Source organism: Toxorhynchites rutilus, chromosome 3 (genome assembly GCF_029784135.1).
Source record: "Toxorhynchites rutilus septentrionalis strain SRP chromosome 3, ASM2978413v1, whole genome shotgun sequence".
NCBI lineage: Eukaryota > Metazoa > Arthropoda > Insecta > Diptera > Culicidae > Toxorhynchites > Toxorhynchites rutilus.
Window position 1 is genome coordinate 129,094,883 of NC_073746.1, and position 19,062 is coordinate 129,113,944.

At 39.0% G+C, this 19,062-nt stretch overlaps 1 protein-coding gene across 1 annotated transcript in view; it reads left to right on the forward strand.

The window, feature by feature from the left end:
- The window catches only part of LOC129775231 (uncharacterized), an 80,986-nt gene that overhangs the window by 27,251 nt on the left and 34,673 nt on the right, over positions 1 to 19,062 (forward strand). The window contains exon 2 of the mRNA XM_055779670.1: positions 8,188 to 8,391. Within this exon, the coding sequence (XP_055635645.1) occupies positions 8,188 to 8,391 (204 nt within the window). The remainder of the gene's footprint in view (positions 1 to 8,187; positions 8,392 to 19,062) is intronic.

The following is a 19,062-nucleotide window of genomic DNA, read 5'->3' on the forward strand; positions in this document are numbered from 1 at the left end:
AGGATCTTTGAGTTTGAAAGAGGCACTGGAATTTTCATTGAAGATGCCGAAGCCAGTGGACCCGTTTATGCATGACCCGTCAGTAAAGAACATTTTATCAGATCTACGTGTACGTGTTATCGTAAACCGGATCATTACTAGATTGTTTGTTAAAATTGAGAAATATCGGGATTTTTACTTTGATTGAACTATTATTGAACATGGTCTTTGATGGAACCTATGTTGAGTCCCAACAGAAAATATGAAAAATTGCGCGAATCAAATCATTATATACAGCATTGTCAGGTGAGAAACATATTTTTAAATACCAATTGCCACTTTAAAAAAGAAGCACCTTTTCTTTCCTCAGTAATTAAAATAAATCCATACAAATTACAAAATGTCCTATCAGATCAAACGATATCATTGCCAGGACATAAATAGCTGTGAAGCTGCCCATGTTTGTTGGGTTTCATAACATTCAATGTTATTTTGATACCGGTATTGATACCACTGAACGAAAAAGAGGTTCAAAGAACTTTCACTCAGGTGAAAGGTTAGCGACTGAGCCTTTCATCAAAGTGAACTGTTTTGCTCATCTCTAATCCATGGTCTGGTTTCCTTATTTGTTCTCATATACTTTTTTGTGACAGACCAGGTGAGTGGATGCATGTTAGGAATTATGCTATATTCGTCGATAGCAAGCCCTTATCAGAATCAAAGGAATGAAGATGACTTGGAACATGGAATGCTCTATTATCCCCATAGTTTCGACGAGAGTCCGGATTAAACGTTTCAACGTTGATAGAGATTTTATAAAAGGTTGTTGTCTAATCATATCGTGCCCAACGCACATCTTTATCATGTAGGATATAATATTGCGTACGTTGGTAATCTACAAAATGTTGCAATGAAAGAACTAAAATAGCAGCCGATTGAGAGGGTACTCTCACACATACCAGTTCGGGGGGAGTAAAGAAAATCTGCGTTTTCGAAAAAAAAAAAATTGATGCCAAATATCTTCAAATTGTATGAAACCTACTGTCATTTGAAATTGTCGAGATCTACTGTCATCTCGAAAAAAAATTTTTTGTCAAACATCGACACTCTGGGACTTACGAGGCAAAACGTATGGCTTAGGGTGCCAATAAAAAACATCATATCGATTTATCATACGGGACTCTCTACGAAATGTTGATTTGCGCGATAAAATAACCTCTAATATTAGCTCATACGGACTTCATTTACTATCTCATCCTCAGCATTTACAACTACTGTTGAATGCTCGTTGACTAGAAGGACAGTGATCTCTGGAATTATTAAAAATCCAAGTGGTTTTCTAGTATATCTCAGAAAAATTATATCAGCAACGCGCCCAAAAACAACATAAGAAAAAACCCACAAATTGTACTAAGCAGAACTTTTTGCAGAACGACAACAGAAAGCCCGAACCGCATCGAAACAAAATTTTCAACCAAAGAACACAGCTGTCATCGCATTAAAATTCCTACTTCACACAAATTACCTTGAAATGAGCTGCCTTTTTACACCCCCATTTAACCTGGAAACGATGTGCGAAAATTGATTGATCGATCAGAAAAAGTCATCAAAAGTTTTGATGGTTTTGGTGGCCCGCAGTGGTTCAAAATACCTATAGACAAAAAAGAGTGCTAGGATATTATCGAATAGTTCCTTGTTTTCCTTCTGGTTATTTATTGACGTTATTCTTCAATAACTACATTCTAACCATTATGGTTTTTATTCTGTTGAAGTCGTATAAAATGACCGACGCAATCGCGAAGAATCAAACAGAACATCCTGTACCACTATTCGTCAACAGGTGATATCAGAGAAGATAGTCCCGCAGGGTATTCATTAATAGAACAATTCCCGTTATTTACAATAGTTGTTTACACTTCAAACAAACGAATTATCAAATAATGTGTGTTGAAAATGGAGGTCAATCATCGATCAAAAGCTTTATTTCCTCAAACAGTTCATACCATATAAAACAATAATCCGCCCTCGTCACGAACTTAAAAAAACCATTGATTTACGGTTGATTTTCTGCATTCATTCGAAGAAAACGGTGACTACTTTAAAAAAGTAACGTTTGACTAACTATTTACACTGCGAAGGTCGGTGTTTCTAAAAGCTGTTGAAACCAAACGAAACCATCACTGGGGAACGATGTCGAATTCAACTGAAGCGATTTACCCGATTGCGCATAACATTAGCAGAGATACGAAAAAGTGATTCTATACCACGACAACGCTCGGCCTCACGTTAGCAAAAACGCCGAAACCTAATTGGAAACATCCAAATGCAGTCTTCAGCAGTTCTTCTCATAGGAAGCCTTAAAAATGGCTTGATTCCTGGATAGTCTTGAATAACGAAGAATTTTACTGTAATAGTATCCGAGCTCTGCCAGAAATATGGAAAAAAAGTTGAAAGGACTATAAAAAAAAGTAACCAAAACGCTTGGATGAACATAACAAATCAAGTTTGACAACGCAAATCAACACTACAACGCCAGACCGCACACTGAAAGTGTTTTGAAAGCATCCCTCAATGGGAAAAAAAATTAAGTGTTAACCAGCTCTCCGTTTTTCGTCGAACGCCAGAATTTTCGGGAACAAACATATCATTATTTGGTTGACCAATGGATTGCCTCAAGAATCGGGAATGCTTCAGGAAACAAATCCGTAAATTTTCAGCAATAGGCCAATATGTTCACTTCAGAATTCAGTGTATACAGTACAATTTCATAACGTTAGAACCCCTCTTTTTTTTTTGAGTTTTCAGATGCATGTGAGAGCCTAGACAAATTGAAGTAGATAGAATCTGAAGTACTTCGTTGTACCCATGACTGCTCATTCGTGATGAAAAACTATCTAAATCAAGCCTCTTTGAGAGACTTTTAGAAGGTTTCAAGTATGCAAAGTTGCTTGAAAGGCCAATATATTAAAACCAACAATGATTCACTGCAATCTGAGACGTTGCTGCAACATATAAATCTAACTCTTGAACAAGCATTTAAGAGTTTGATTTTCATTTCGTTTCAAATACAATGTTAACATTTCAAGGCAATATCAAAAGCTTTGTTTGTATTCTAACTAGCATTATAATAATAAAGTTTTCAAATGCAAAAATCCATGCTCAATGACTTTTATTGCGTCGTTTACTGAACCTTGGGTTGCGCTGACGTAACACTATTCTTCATGACTCGCGTAGCAGACTCAGTTCCCAGATCCCCGATGTTATGTCATCTCATCGTTGGAATGGTTCATTTTTCTTTTTGTCTTGTGTACCTAATTGACCATCGGTAGAATCACGACTACACGTGCCAGTTGTAAACATAAGTTTGCCTAACCAAAACAAAATCTGCGGTACGTAGGTATGTGTTGTATGCCTGCATTGAGAAATAATGACACGCTACGACAGCTTCCTCAGAGATCACCATGGCGTACAGATAGATGCTGATCGAGTTAGTTGGTTCAAACTCGCGGGAATCGAATGGCTCGAACCGGTTTCTAGCAGAGGGTTTGTTTTGCCTGCGTCTCGACGCTATTTTGCGTGGTATGCGCGAGTAGTTTGTTTTGATTTATATTGTAAGCTGGTCGGAAGTGAATAAAAATTCACGTTTCGTATCTTGTGTAATGGGATGGGTGGGTTTTTGCTTGCTCTGCTCGCAGACATTTTTCTCAATAACATATATGTGTGGCTGACTGAGTTAATGGAGTCTGGCAATGTCTGAGTTAAAAAGTTGCAACATAATTCATAAACTGTGTGTAAACTACCGTGCCGTTAATAGAATGAACCATTTAAACACATTTCAGCTCAGTAAAATAGTACCTGTCATCTTTTCGACTTGTTAATCAATCGAGGGAATAACAATCACTTTATATCAGACTCGCAATTTCACAGATTTCGCGTTCCTGAGTCCTAAACCCAATCTGTTTCCCGTCCCAGATAGAGGCATTAGTTTCTAAACAACAATGCTCCTCGCAAGCTAGATGCGATAAGCTGAGAAATTATTTCCGATGGTTTCTTTTCAATCACAGGACCACTCCCGGGGACTGATAAACAATTTCCTTAATGGAATTGGATTATTTCGATTTTCTTATCCGTTACGGCAAATAGATAGTTTTTCCTTTCGTAGCAATGTGTGATGGATGTTATACCCATATTATTTTCTTTTTTGTTTTGGAACTTCCACGTTTGATTAAAATAATGAAACTGAGGGAAGTTAACGGATAGTCATTCCAATTCGGAACAAAAAATAATCCAGGAAACCATTAAGATAGTTAGAAAATAAACACCAGAAAAAGGTCGTTTCGATGCATTGATTGAATATTTTCGTAAAGCGCTCATCATCTGTAAAAAATACTGACAGAGGAAGCACAATATTTCTGTGCACAAACACATCGACATGTTGTTTTCAACACCACATCTCATATTTATTGCTTTTGTATACAACAAATCCACCAACGCATCATTTTCCAACCGGAAAAAGATAAATTATTTTTAGATTCTCTCTTTCACTGCAATTCACCATCGTGACCACACCAACGGTGGTCATGTCGCTGTGCAAGGGTCATGTTGTAGTGTAAAAGAAAGGTGAAGGGCTATCCCATTTCACCTCGATTTCACAGAGTCGAATTTTTGGCCGTAATTTGCCTTCGCTCGTGGAGGCGAGCAGCTGATGATTGATATTTATAGCTGGTGAACGTGTAGCCCTAACAGTAGGATGTTCTCTCATCTCATTTCAATAAGAATTGCCATTCAGTTTAATAGACTGAGGAGACTGCTCGATTGCTATTTAAACGTAATGAAAAATTAATTACTCCCTCACTGAAAATATACTTATTTAACAGTATTATTAGGTAATGAAACAACTATTATCATTATGGGTGTTTTTATAGAGGTGTAGAACATCAGATTAGCATTACTTTCTGATATTTGTGCCATTTAGTCAGCTCTTATTTGTTTTCTATTTAGTTTGATTTGCCATTTCAAAATTGAACGCTCAAAAAGAAGTTGCTATCAACTCCGTATTTCGCAAGAAAATCTTGTTAAGCGATTAAGCTTATTTTTGGTGAACTGGATACGTAAATAAGCAAACTTGCTGCATTTGTAGTAAGAATTCTCGTGATATTGTCAAGACACAGGAGCATCTTGCAAGAGCTGCTTTTTGGTGCGCATTATGGTGTGCCTCTGCGGACGAATGATTTCGGAACCTCAAAGTGGTCTCCGAAATAATGCGATTTTGTACCGTTAGACTATTCAATTATTCATATGTTGTGCACCCGTGGGCAAGTGGTTAGCGTCTCACCTTATCATGCCGGGTGTTCGGGTTCGATTCCCGTTCTGGCCAGGGGATTTTTCGTCAAAGAAATTTCCTTCGATCTGCACTGTGGTCACGCGTATTCTAGAGCATGTCCCTCGGAATACATTCAAGGCGTGTTACTTGGCTTAAGAAATCTCAACTAAGTACTAATGAATAACGCTAGTTAATGCATACGTTGAAACGGCAAAAGTTCCATAGGGAACGTTAACGTGATTCAATATATACTATTCAAAAAGTGATCCCAAATTGAGCTCAGAAGATTTAAGAATTATTTTTTAATAACAGTGAAAATATCAGGTTCTAGTAGATTCGACTAGATACAAACTCATGATCAATATCTGGCATGCCTACCTGGGTGTGCTGATTCTAACATAAGTGTTCGCGAAATTCGAAGATTTTTTCTATGGAAATTGGTCCACAGTTTTTCGATTTGGGCCGAAGAACAACCCGAACACATCATCCCACAGTTCGATATCATCCAGATGCTCACAATTTGCACCACTGTGTGCGATATACTACATGGGCTGAAAAGTCCCGGGATATTTCAACAGATGGCGCCTCTAAAAAATGAACTATATTCATTTTGAGAGGTCCATCTGTCACTAGCTTATGGGTGAAGTTTCATGACATTTCGTTTATTTGTTCACAATCTACAGTTGTTTAAATGTCACTACCTGAGCATTCGTATAGAAAATCGAAAAATAGGAATATCGTATTTTGATCAAACATTTTTTTTATGGGAGAAACTCCTGAACAATTAATGCAATTGTTGACGAAGTGTTATTCTACTTCAATAGTTTATCGGTGGTTTAGTGAATTTAAAATGGACCGCACAAGTACCGCAGATGCACCCCGCACTGGAAGGCCAAAATAGGTTACGGATCCAGAAATCGTCAAACAAGTGCATCGACTAGTTTTGAACGATCGTAAAGTGAAGTTACGCAAGTTAGCTGAGGCCGTAGCCATTTGAAAAGAGCGAGTGGGATACATTTTGCACGACATTTTGGATATGAAAAAGCTATTCGCGCGATGGGTGCCGCGTTTGCTGACCGTCGATCAAAAACAGCGGCACATTGATGATTCAACAGCCGGTTTGGCGTTGTTGAAGCGTATTCGAGTGAACTTCTTTTGACGTTTTGTGACAACGGATGAACGTGGATCCATTACCACACCCCTGCAGAGTGGCACTGAGGCATATTTTGAAGACCTAGACTTTTGGTACTACAGAACGGGAATCGAAATGTTGGAAACTCGCTGAACTTAGTGTGTTGTCTTCGAAGAAAACTATGTTGAGGAATAAATACAGCTTTGCCCAAAACACGATGGTTTTCATTAAAAATGCCGAATGTATATGTATGTATCCGACTTTCAAAAGCTCCGGATTATTCATTTTTCCATTTTTCCAGACATCGAAGAATATCCATAGGCCAGTTATCAGATAAACGAATATCATCGACTGCGGTTTCAATTTTTTCCTGGATCATTCCCCACGATTTCGTCTAGGCATGCGTGATGAAAAACCATTGCTTTTTCAGTTTGTTTTTATGTAATTGAAGAAACATTCCGGGTTATATTTTATGTCAAACTCTGTTTTTGAGTTTTGATCTTCAAGGGCGTTGTTAACAGCGAGCTGTTCGCAAATGTTCAGATAATTTGTATTTCTTATAAATTTGATGTACCTTCTGTTTTTTTATTTTTTAGATTCTTTATGTTTTGATTAAACCCAACCGGATATTTTGTGGTTATGTTTCTTCTTTTTCGTCTTTTTCAACTTCTCTATCATTTGAGGGGCTCAGAATGAAAGGGGTGTAAGTGATTTGATCGATTTCTCCACATCGACTCTCTCTTTTGGTCATAACTTAGCTGCAAATACATTCCCAGCTGTATTTGAAAATGTGGGAGATAGGTCAGAACCTCATCTATCGGATTGTATAGCAAACTTAAATTGGAACGTTTTTGCAGTTGAGTTATTAACTAAATAAAAAGTTGATGAAGAGAAATCGATCAAGTCACTTACACCCCTTGCATTCTGAGCCCCTCATTTGATTGATTATCGAGTAAAATATCGTCGCTGCTACTTCAATGTTTCCCACACTTCTAAATAAACCCTGGCAGGGTGATATGATTAAGCTTACACCTAATTAATTGGTAGTTTGCTTTAGTGTAATCAGAAATTTCCATGAATTCATAATCGAATGGCTTTTGGATGTTATCGAAAAATATAGAATATTAGAATTTTTTACTCTGCGATTTCTCTTTTAATTTCGATTTAGACAGTGAGACAGTGATTTTTAGATTCATTTAGAGACGAATACAGAATAGATACCGACCCTTTCAATAGAGTTTCATATTGATTAAGTAACGTGTATTTTAATTAGTTTTTGAATGCATGTATTACTTTCATATGCACAAATTCCATCCTTTATCATTGTTCATAATTTTTTGTTGATAAAAAGTGAATAAAAGGGCGTGAATTTTGGTATGTTTTCCGCATCTCTTGTTGTTCTGTTTATATTCCGTTCCTTTGTGTCAATATATGTATGTAGTGAGAGATTTCTTTAAAAATAGCAGTATGATTTAAATCTTTCAAGAGCTTCCCACGACGTTAGCGTTGCACGAGCGCATCAATGAGACAAAATGAACTAAAGCTTCATCTCATTTGCTGCCTGTGATCACCGTCTCGTTATATCGTTCTCGAGGTAGATGATCTGAAAAAGAGAGAACAACATACTAAATGAAGAGACAAACTGTCTCTTTCGAATCGTTCCGATTCAAATTGATGCTAATCTAATTAAGCTCTAAGTTTTTGACTGACAGACTTATATATTTCTTTGCATTTCTTTATTACCTAATTCTAGCTAATGCGCTCAAATGCTGGCGATGCTCGTCGGACGCTTCGGCGGCTGCCTTCTGCGACGATCCGTTCACCCAGGAGATCATCACCGATCAGCAGCGACGTTGGAGCTACGTGGACTGCAGCTACCCACCGGGCACCGGGTCGTATCCCTTCAATCAGCAGCAGAATACACAGCGCGCCGTTTGCAAGAAGATGAGACAGACCAGTAAGTACCTACAGAAATGGTTCTCTTGATGGATACAATTTTGTCATGAAGACATGGTAGCATACTGTTAAATAATGCTGACTAAACAGCACATTTGCTGCTTCCGGAAGCAGTGTCCATCACGAATGCGTGACCGTGATTAAAACATAATGTTCTTTTCTCTATTACTTCCTCGTGCTATACTAGTAGGAAGGAATCGTCAATTAACTAATGATGTTGTTATCACCTTCGCGATGGTAATCTTTCATCGTCAAGCGAAACGAAATGATTGCGTGAAACGAATTCAGCCTTTATTGGAAGGATACACATTTGATCATAGGGCCTGCTACGCGACGTTTTCACTAATTAATCGAGCACACGTGTCATGTGGGGTGTGTTTGATTCAAATGATGCTTTACATGGACTTTTTGTGTGTTTATTCTTTTCCATAGTAAAATAAATTCAACAGAGATTTTCCTTTGTAGAACAAGTTGCATGCCAATTGAAGTGTTTGATATCGAGCCCATAAATCAATATTCACAACCAGTGGAATGTGGCACAGACACTCTCACCGATTAATTGGTTTGCATTCATTTATCACACTTGTGCTCTCCACGTGATGCCGGTTTTCTCTCGTCAGATGTACATTTTCAACTGGGTGGAGGTGCATTTTGAGTTGTGTAGTTGTTTGCATTCAAAACGCGCCGCGAGTAGTAAATTAACAGAAAAAAATCGTCATCGTCAATGTCAAGGTTACTTCAATAGGGCGATGTAATTCATTTCATCTGTCCGCGGATTGACAAGTATTGCGATCGCAATTCCATCATCTGTTTCAGGTTTTTTTCTTTTGATTGTAATTACGTACCGCGGGAAATGGTAATATGGAGCTGAAAGCTTATCAACGCTACAATGACAGCGCCATTTGCTTGTTAAACGTCATGTGTAACATTATGGTCATTTTAATGTATATGCAGTGGAGGATGATAGCTATTTTAAAATTTAATTTTTGCTCGTATACTTCACTGTTGTACTCTGTGGTTGACAGCGAAATAGCATAAAAATATACGGAACTCACGTGCAAAGTAGCAATCATTTCAAAATATATTGAGAACCATATTCCTATTATTATCTGTTACCGAAATATTAAAATCTACAAGAAGGATTCTATGAGCAAGAAATCCCTCTGGATAATTTTTCCCAGTTAAAATATTCGAGAACTTTTACTTCATATCATTGTGCTCTTTATTCGAGATGTCTGGATTGTTTTGTATACTTCACGTAGATTTTTCCCATTGATGTGAAACATGTGGCTACAAACCTCCATGGTTGAGCTTTTTGTTTTGTTTAGTGGAGATAAACATACCTAATGAATGCTACGAAATTGGAAGCTGTATAGCCTGAAGATTACCATTATTGCTATCGGACAGCAGTCCATCCAAAATGTCTATTCGTTGCCATTGATAACATGAAAAAAAACATAAACAAATTTAAACATCAACCTTAATTGGTAAAATAATGCACAATGGTCCAGGAGATGCATTTAAGTGGAAATTAGCATTTAGAGTTTGACAGTTATTCTCTAGACAAAAACTGTCTTATACAAAGTTGTTACTCATGAAAGAGCGCTCGTTTTTATGTTGTCAAAAATAGGGTGACCAAAATTGTCGATGGAATAAAAAATCTAACTTTCTTATCTTAATAGATAGAGGTAAACATAGTTTAACAATGTTGAAGCTCCAATTATTTGAGACATCTCTGTAGAACAAAGTTTTTCTCTATCTTTTGAAATAACCTATATAGCGCCTTTTTTCTAAGTTACGTTAGGGTCACCATGAAAAAAAACTGTTTTTTTTGCTCTAACTTTTATATTTCAAATTTTACATGCAAACTGTCTTCGAAAAACTTTTGGAGCTTACTAATACAAACATTTTTCGATGCAGAACTTGTCAATATCTCAACTTTACTCAAAGTTATTGATATTAAAAATTAGAATTTATTAGTTTTATTAGTAGGATGAGATTTCTATGCCGAATTAAAAAGCCTTGAACATAAAGTCTGCTTCATTTAATATTGGAACACAAACAATTGCGTGTAGTTCAGTCATTTATTAACGAATTCATAATTTGTTTTTCATACAAATGTAGCATTTTCTTTACTCTTTCATAAAAAAAAATAAAAAAAATTATTCATTGCTGTTTCGAAGAAATTCTCGTACTTTTCTCGTAATACGGCACATTAGGCGGCGCACACCCTTTTCGTCCACCGTTTTGGCGATTTGATTCCACCAGTTCTTCATTTGAGTCATGTTCCTAATAAGTTTTCCCTTTGCCTTAAGCTTCCGCTTCGTGATTGCCCAGTATTTCTCTATCGGCCGGAACTGGGGGCAGTTTGGGGGGTTGAGGTCCTTCGGTATTACGCTGACGTTCGTTGCGTACCATTCCATATCCGTTTTGCTGTAATGGCAGCTTGCGAGGTCCGGCCAAAACATTACTGGACGGTCGTGGGCACGAATAAACGGTAGAATCCGTTTCTGTAGGCACTCTTTTTTGTAGACTTCTGATGTCATTGTCTTGTCAGTGAGAAAGACTTTGGTTTTCTGTCCACAACTGCATATCCCCTGCCAAATCATGTACTTGCGGGCGAATTTATCCGCAAACACGAACTTAAATTTTGCAGGTACATCCCCCCGAGCCGTCGCCAAATAAAATTTTTGACCTGGGATTTGCCCAAAGTCCGCCTTCACGTAGGTCTCATCGTCCATCAGAATACATCCGTCGAACTTGGTCAGCACTTGGTCGTACAGCTTTCGAGCACGGATTCTGGCCACATTGTTCTGCTTCAGCGTCCGATTTGGCTTTTTGCTGGCTCGGAATGACCTTATTCCTTCCCGGAGACGAATTCGTCGCACCGTACTGTGAGCGGCCTGGAACTTATTGGCCACATCGCGGTCTGAAAGATTGGGATTCCTCTTGACGGCCTTGATGACTTTCCCACGCAGTTTCCGGTCGACAGTTCCACTCCGACGCTTCGAATGCGGCTTCCGAGCCGTCGTCAATGTTTCCTTGTGCTGCTTGATAACACGCCATACGGTATTTGTGGGCATTTTAAGCTGTTTAGCTAGCTTAGATGCCGACAACAATGGATTTTCAAGAAAACTGTGCACAATTTTATCTCTCCGTTCGGCTTCCATGGCGGTTGTTTACAAAATGCTATCGTTTGGTGTTATGACATAAATACATGGTGAAAGGTAATGAATTTCCCGACACGTGGGTGAAAAAAGTTTCCAAAACCGTCCACTAGGAGCACCACAATGAGCAAAAGAATTTGTTCCAATATTAAATGAAGCAGACTTTACTCTGGAGTGGCAAGCTCTAGAATACGCGTTGACCACAGTGCAAGCCGGAAGAATTTTCTTAGAGGAAAAATCCCCCGACCAGAACGGGAATCGAACCCGAACCCCCGGCATGATAGTGTGGGTCGCTAACCACTCGTCCAACGGGGGCACAACCGCTTGTTTATCGCCCGCAGGTATTCTTTGTACCAGCGCGCCCATTTGTGGTTGGCCAGGTACTGCGAACGCTTGTACACGTAGCCCACGGCGTAGCTTTTGCGTAGCCCACGGCGTCGTTCACAAACAGATCCGCATCGTTTGTAGCTCCATGCAGGAAGTGAATTGGCGTAATTGCTGCAGCTTCTGTTGAATCTTGTGGCAGATATGTCAAAGGACGAGTGTTTATCGTGTCCTCTGCCTCGGACAACGAAGTCAGCAATATTTCATCTGTGAGTTTACGACCGTCATCTAGCCTCCTTTATCGATCGCACCGTACACTCCCAAACACCACCTAGGAACCCTGGTGAAGTAAAATACCACTTCAATGTAGAACTGATTACGCTTTTCGCACAATCTCGATTGATCAGCTTCATTCTTTTAAATTCGTTGCACGCACCTCTGAAATTCGTGCCATTATCGGAGAATATTTTATTCGGAACTCCTCGTTTGCAGATGAAACGTCGATGAATCGTCATCAAGCACGCCTGGGTAGTCAAACTGTGCACTACTTCTAAATACACCGCTCGGACAGCTAAATAGGTGCAAAGCAATTCAACTTTTCTCCCATCGTCGATTCACCACCTTTTCTACGGGTCCTAAGTAGTCTACGCCCACCGAGCTGAATGTGGCTGACCCTGGGTTGCCTTGGACATTACGATGTGTTGCACCTGCCTTTTTTCTTCGACACTTGGCTATAAACCGAAATATCCCCGGAGTGTTTCCCCGATGCCAAATGCCACGAACTGCTTATATTTGAGAATCTGTCCAGAGGAATTTGTTTCTGATAGGGAGGGAATAATATAACTGTACCGTATGAAACAACCGTGAACCGAGAGCCGCCGCCATCAATTCGAGTCGAGGGACCGATTGTCGTTTTGGAGTTGCAACTTTTGCACGAAATATCACTATGTGGGATTTCATGCTTCCACCAACGCTCTAAAGTAGGCCACACATCCATATGCTTGCTCGCTTGGATCTATGAAAACGTGGAGTTGAAGCGATTCGACAGCATTTGCCTAAGTTAAAATTTATGTCCACCGCGTCCATTTCTCCAAGGAATTATCATCTATTTCATCATTCCAGCCACAGTCAGACGAGAATTTTTCCGTGAATTGTAACCGAAACTAGCAGCCTCAGAGGGTCTAAAAAGCTAGTCACACAGCTTAGAACCAAGCGCTTCGTTGGTCGTTAACCTTCATTGAAAAAAGTTCGTAACTCCGGCCGATGATTGGTGGTGAAAGAAAAGACATTCTGACATGAATTTCATATTATTCTCAGAATTCGTTCGTTTTCTGTTGTTTTTTCAACGTTGTGGTGAACTATTTGAACCGGCATCTGTTCTCCTAGATTATCCAATACTTCAGTGGAATTCGAGACTCAGTTTCTTATCTCGAATCTCTCCTTTGAGTTGATGAATCGCAATCGATCGTGTCGACGCTGCCATAATAGTCGTCAACATATTTTTTTTTTAAATTATAGCCGTCGCCGCCTCGGGATATTTCGCCGCAAATTCTGACGCGTTGATATATTCCACATATTGCGCCGAAAACGGAGAGCATGTTGACCCAAATGTGGCAACATCCATTATACACACTCGGCTTTCCGTCTTGTGGATTTTTCTTGAAAAGAAAAAGCTGTGCTCTTTTGTCAACCCTGCGCACTCGACGGCGCCAGTGGTTGTATGGTTAGCGTAATAGCCTCACAATCCGATCGGCCTGGGTTCAATCCCAGCTGGCGTCGTTGGGATTTTCTGAGGCGAAAAATCTCTGGTTACGTCTTCCTTCGGAGCGGAAGTAAAAGAAGTTGGCCCGGCTCATGAGTTGTTGAGTCTGATAGGTAGGAACAGGTGGAGTCGCCTCCCTGATGTCGGTGATTGGCACTAAAGTGGCGGAAATAGGCCGACGAAAAATAAGCGAAGATAAAAAAAAAAACCCTGCGCACTCTTATCTGATGGTACAGTTCATGAATGTCTCCTCCGAAAGCAATGCGGTGCTCATGAAAGGGACCAATACAACTACTAACGGAGTGAGCATACACAAGGACCTTCTGTGGATCAATTTCCACCAGCTCTTTTGACGTTGCCAGATGTCCATAGCCTTTTTGTTGGTACTTCTCGTTTTGTTGACAGATCATCATGTACAACTCTGGATTTTTTTGCTCAAGCTGCTCAGTCTGCGACAAACCATCGGAAAACTATCCGAAAATGTACAATCGTCGGTAACCCATAGAAGTCCCATCTTGATTTTTTATTTCTTTCTTCATTAACACTCCTATACTCGCGCGGAAAATCCTAATTTTTGTACTCTGGCAGAGACTGTGTGCGTCTCTGTGTTATTGCAAAGAAAAAGATATAATTGAGTGAAAAAACTCCAGAAAGTATTTTTTCTTTAACTTCATTCACTTTTAATAGTCATTTAATTCAGCCACTTCATTGATGCTCGGTCTGTAAGACCTATACGCGAGTATAGAAAGGTTAGATAGATTTTTAGCCGAAGACACATGTTGAAAAAATCACCAACACGCACAGTCGTTCGCTCTAAAATTACTCGAACTCTCTTCTAATATTTTGTTCCCTGCACTACCGCTACTATCGATTTCTCGAGAGAGTAATCATTGCTTCCTTCCTTGTTTGCATTTGAGAGGCTTGAAACCTTGCAGATCAGTCGCATCTAAGTATTCGTTTTCAGTAGATTGTAGATATCCTCATTGTTAATTTCACCGTGGTGGCTGATAATGTTTTCACCGCTTGTGTGTTCTACCTTCTCTTCTTGGATGGCACTTACGTTCCCAGTGGAACTTTTGCCTTCTCAACGTGGATATTACTTGCGTCATTTCTATAAGTATTACTTAGTTGCAAGTGCAAGTGCAAGTAGGAAGAAATTTCTCTGACGAAAAATTCCCCCGGCCTAGAACGGGAATCGAACCCGAACCCTCGGCATTATAATGTGGGACGCTAACCATTCGGCCACGGGAGCTGAGTGTTCTACCATCGAGCCGTATTAGACTATCCGATTATAGAGCGTACAGCTATCGAATATCCCATCCCTCGGGTTTAGGCTTCGTGTGTAGGTTGCTTGAACCAATGAGCAACACAGGATGTTTATCCGAGTAAGAAACGATCGGCAGGTCATGTAGATGACTATATTTCGACAATATTTCAGCAGCGTTTAGCGCTTGTCGAACGCCTTCAACACCTAGCTGGCCAGTCAGAGAACGTTCAACGAGTGTAACTTATTCTCCTTCATACAGGAATACCAGTTTTGTTATTTGCATGTTTCTTTAGCGGAACCATCCGGAACCCTATCAGATGTACGGATGTGCATGTTGATGACCATCGTGCTTTCAGATGGATGTAAAAACGGATGATGACTTTTACGAGAGTCGCTTACATTGGACCGGGTTTTAAATTTGCAAAAAGCGTTCCCATGACCATTTAGGCATATTTGGCAAAGTTTGCTCTTCTACACCAACTTCATGGGGTTTCCAATATCCAACGATTTAAAATCCTGACAAACTCGGATCCGATGGTCCGTTCTTTTGCACATTTTCAGAACTGCATCGACGATTCTTAGATCACTTGTCGGATTCTCAAACTTGATATGATTGAACAAGACTTCTTTTTCTCGTTCTCTTCCCTTTGCCACCTGAGTGGACGTTCTTTTGGATGCTGGTTTCGAAGTTCACCTTTGCCTTGCATGTCCCAACACAATCTGGGAGAGGAAGTCGTAAACCGTCATCAATGTCACCGTTTCTCTTTCTTTCCAAAGCATTTTACCTTGTCACCTGCAGGCAATTTGACGATCAATTCCTAGATTAGAAGCGCATCAAATGAGTGTTGCTGAAGCCCCGTCGCTTCAAGATGGTCGCATAGTTGTTCCATTTCATTTCCAAAGGGGATGAAAGTCTCCAATTTGTCTGCTTCTGGAGGATCCAATCGTATCACTTTTCTCAGGTGAATGGTTGCTCTGGACGTTCATATAGTTGGCGATGTTAGCTCATTACTTTAGGCACTGACTTTGTCAGAAATAATTGCTGACTGCTCGATAGTTGGAGCGAGACTGAGCATTCGAAATCGCGAGTGGCTTATTCATACCCAATAAGTTATAAACGGTCGGGGTTAATCTGTAGTATCTCCTCTCCACAATGTCCGTATGAACGAACGCTGCATTTACACTTCTAGCAAGCGATTTACGCACGCTTCGTTCGCAGTGGTATGTAAAAGTTATACCTCACGGCTACACCCATTCCTCTGAATAGAAAGTACGGGTAGGTCAGGACAGAAATGCAGAGAACGAACGTATCGAAAATTGCGCGAGCTTCCAATTTTTGTTAATTTAAACCGTTTAGTGATAAGGGAATCGTAATGTACAACATATCAAAAAATTCTTAGAGAATTTCCAATTCTATTGGTTTGCAGCAAAAATAGCTATTAATTATAAAAATATTTCATAAAAACGTGACATGTTTTCTGATTTGGTACACTTACTGAAAAAAGTAGTCCTACGTCAGAACTAGTTGATTGAGGTGAACAACAGGAGATAAAATGTCTTAAAACTGGAATTTTTTTACGATACTGCATTGAAGTACATTGAAAAATGGAAGACTAGTCTGGAAGAAACATAACAGTAATTATATTTACTAGTATTATTAAATTAATAAATAGAACTTATAGAATTCGTTATAGGATACTGATTATATTTTGTGTTTGTCTGGTAATACCGCATCTGTTGAAAGGACTTTTATCAATGATCAATATTTGGACACACTTTTGTCGCGATTCATAACCTCCTTCGCAAAGTCTCTTCAGCATCTAAGCATTCCTTCATCGTGGAGAACAAAGCAGGTACATCTAAGAATGTTTGATTGAATAGGTTTCGGTTTTATTCACTCAATAAAATTCTCCAAAAAATATGACTTTTTGATGATTTTTTTGGGCTTACGTATCCAGTTTTCCTTTCTGAAAAATTTGGTCAGCCTACCGTTGCTGAAATTTCTATCAACTTCGATCCTTCTTAACTTCCTTCAGCTTTTTATAGAACGTTTCTCCCATTTTCTGGTAGCAGAAGGACGGGAAAACCCACTTTTTTTCGGTGGCTTCTTTTGGTTTGGCAGGCTGATTCCCATTTTTTGCAGGATAGTTCAAACTAAATAGAAAAAAGGTGTAATAGAACCTAATAAACCCTATGCTCCCGAGAGACCCATTTCCACGAATTCTTCTGGATTCTGGAGATCACGTTTTAGATTTTTACGTTGATTTTTGTAACTAATCTGAACTAATTTGCAAGTAATTTCTTATAAAATATTGAATATTCAATTGTACTATTTCGCTTTAGGTTTGGTGTTCATGTTTCTTTTTCTTTTTCTTCTTATCTTTCCGCCCGGCTGATCTGTCAGATTGATCGATCGATTGCCTGCGTTGCGTTAACTCATAGCGTAAGCTGGTTGTCCACTGGTTTTCGTTACAGATCCGTTTTATATGACAAGTTATAATAAACTAGATAAATGGTTAGATTCGGGCTAAAACTTAAGAACTATCCATTGACAAATAATATACCGGAGGAGTAATGTTCGATATGTATGATAGAGGGCTTGAACTTCCTAATCCAGACCATTTTTTTTGACTTTTTTTTGTATTTTCTCGTCGCCTTGTTTATTGAAACTTTCATAGCTTTTATTATATTTTTAAAAATATTTTTTTCCTTCAAAAACCAATCGAAATGGCAATGGTTGCCATAAATGGGTGTTAATTCGATTATATTGTCGGTGTTAAGTCAGAGCGGATCAAGTCGCAAAATTAAAAATTTTGAGTTATTGATTGCATTAGGTTAAACATGTTGTAAGATGCATTCCACATTTATTGGATTTGGTAAATTACGCGTACATAAGAAATAACTTATCGAAATTGTTTTGAACAGCCGATGAAAGCACCAAACTTCAAACTCATTTTTCTCGGAATCATAAAAATGTCACATGGTCCGGTCTGACTTAACACCGACCATATGTAACTTTTGATATTCGAGTGCAAATAGGTGCCCATTTTTTGTACCTTTTTACACTGCATATCGCCATGCATCGGAAGATGTATACTCAATTTAAATTAAATTAGTTAACATCTGTTTGGCTTCCAATGATTTCAGTATGATTTGGCCGGTTCACTGTGTATCCTAAATTTCGATTCCAAGCAGTGCTTAAACTATTGGATAACCTTCAAGCTAAATTCTTCCAATTTCAATTCTATATTCAAAGTCTTTCGACAGCACTCCAACAATTAAATATTCTTCCAGTGAAATATCTTGGAGACTAGTGTTATAGAATTAGATTCTCTCTAAGCAATTTCAAGCCATTCGATCGCATGAGTAACATACAAGTACTTTGATGATACTGAAAACAACTACAGTAATCGTTAGCTAACTGGTCCTGGTTTAACTGGGCGAACATCAACTGGTCCTGGGACCAGTAAAATTTCGTAAACAATCGACGCCATATTCAAATGGAAGATTTGCTTTGAGGGGCATTCGAATGTGATTTGAAATGTTATGAAAATTGACATTATTTTTGCATGACAAAAACATTGATTAAATAACAGAAAAATAATTTCATCAAATTATATTTCATACCTGTTGTCGCACTCAATGCAAAACTTTCCGTTCTATGATATCGAAAGCAATTTGTGTAAAATGTTTCCCATTTACGATGTGATAAGTGTGTCATCGTAGAAAATCACTTCAAACTACCTTTATTAGCAAGCATTTCCGATTGTACGTACACTGACACATGTGGCAGCTACGGCCCGTTACGAAACAGCGAAATGTTTTATCGGGTGCTAGCAGTATGCGCGTCTGGGGTGTTGCCTGTCCAAGAGCCCAACAGCATGAACTTGTTGAATAGTAAACGGTGCGGGTATGGCGGTTCCATATTGCCATATACTCAGCAGAATACACTGATTGACACCTGAAGGCATGTTACGGTAGTTGCAGAAGTGACACTTTGGCTCGAGGTTTATCGTTGTGCGATTTATGTGTTAATGAGATACGGTTAGAACTATACTCACTACTAGTGTATATCGGAACATATTATTTGCTATCATTTTCCCATTCAAGCGGATTTTCCGCTTTGTTCAAACGGTATTGATGGTGGATAAA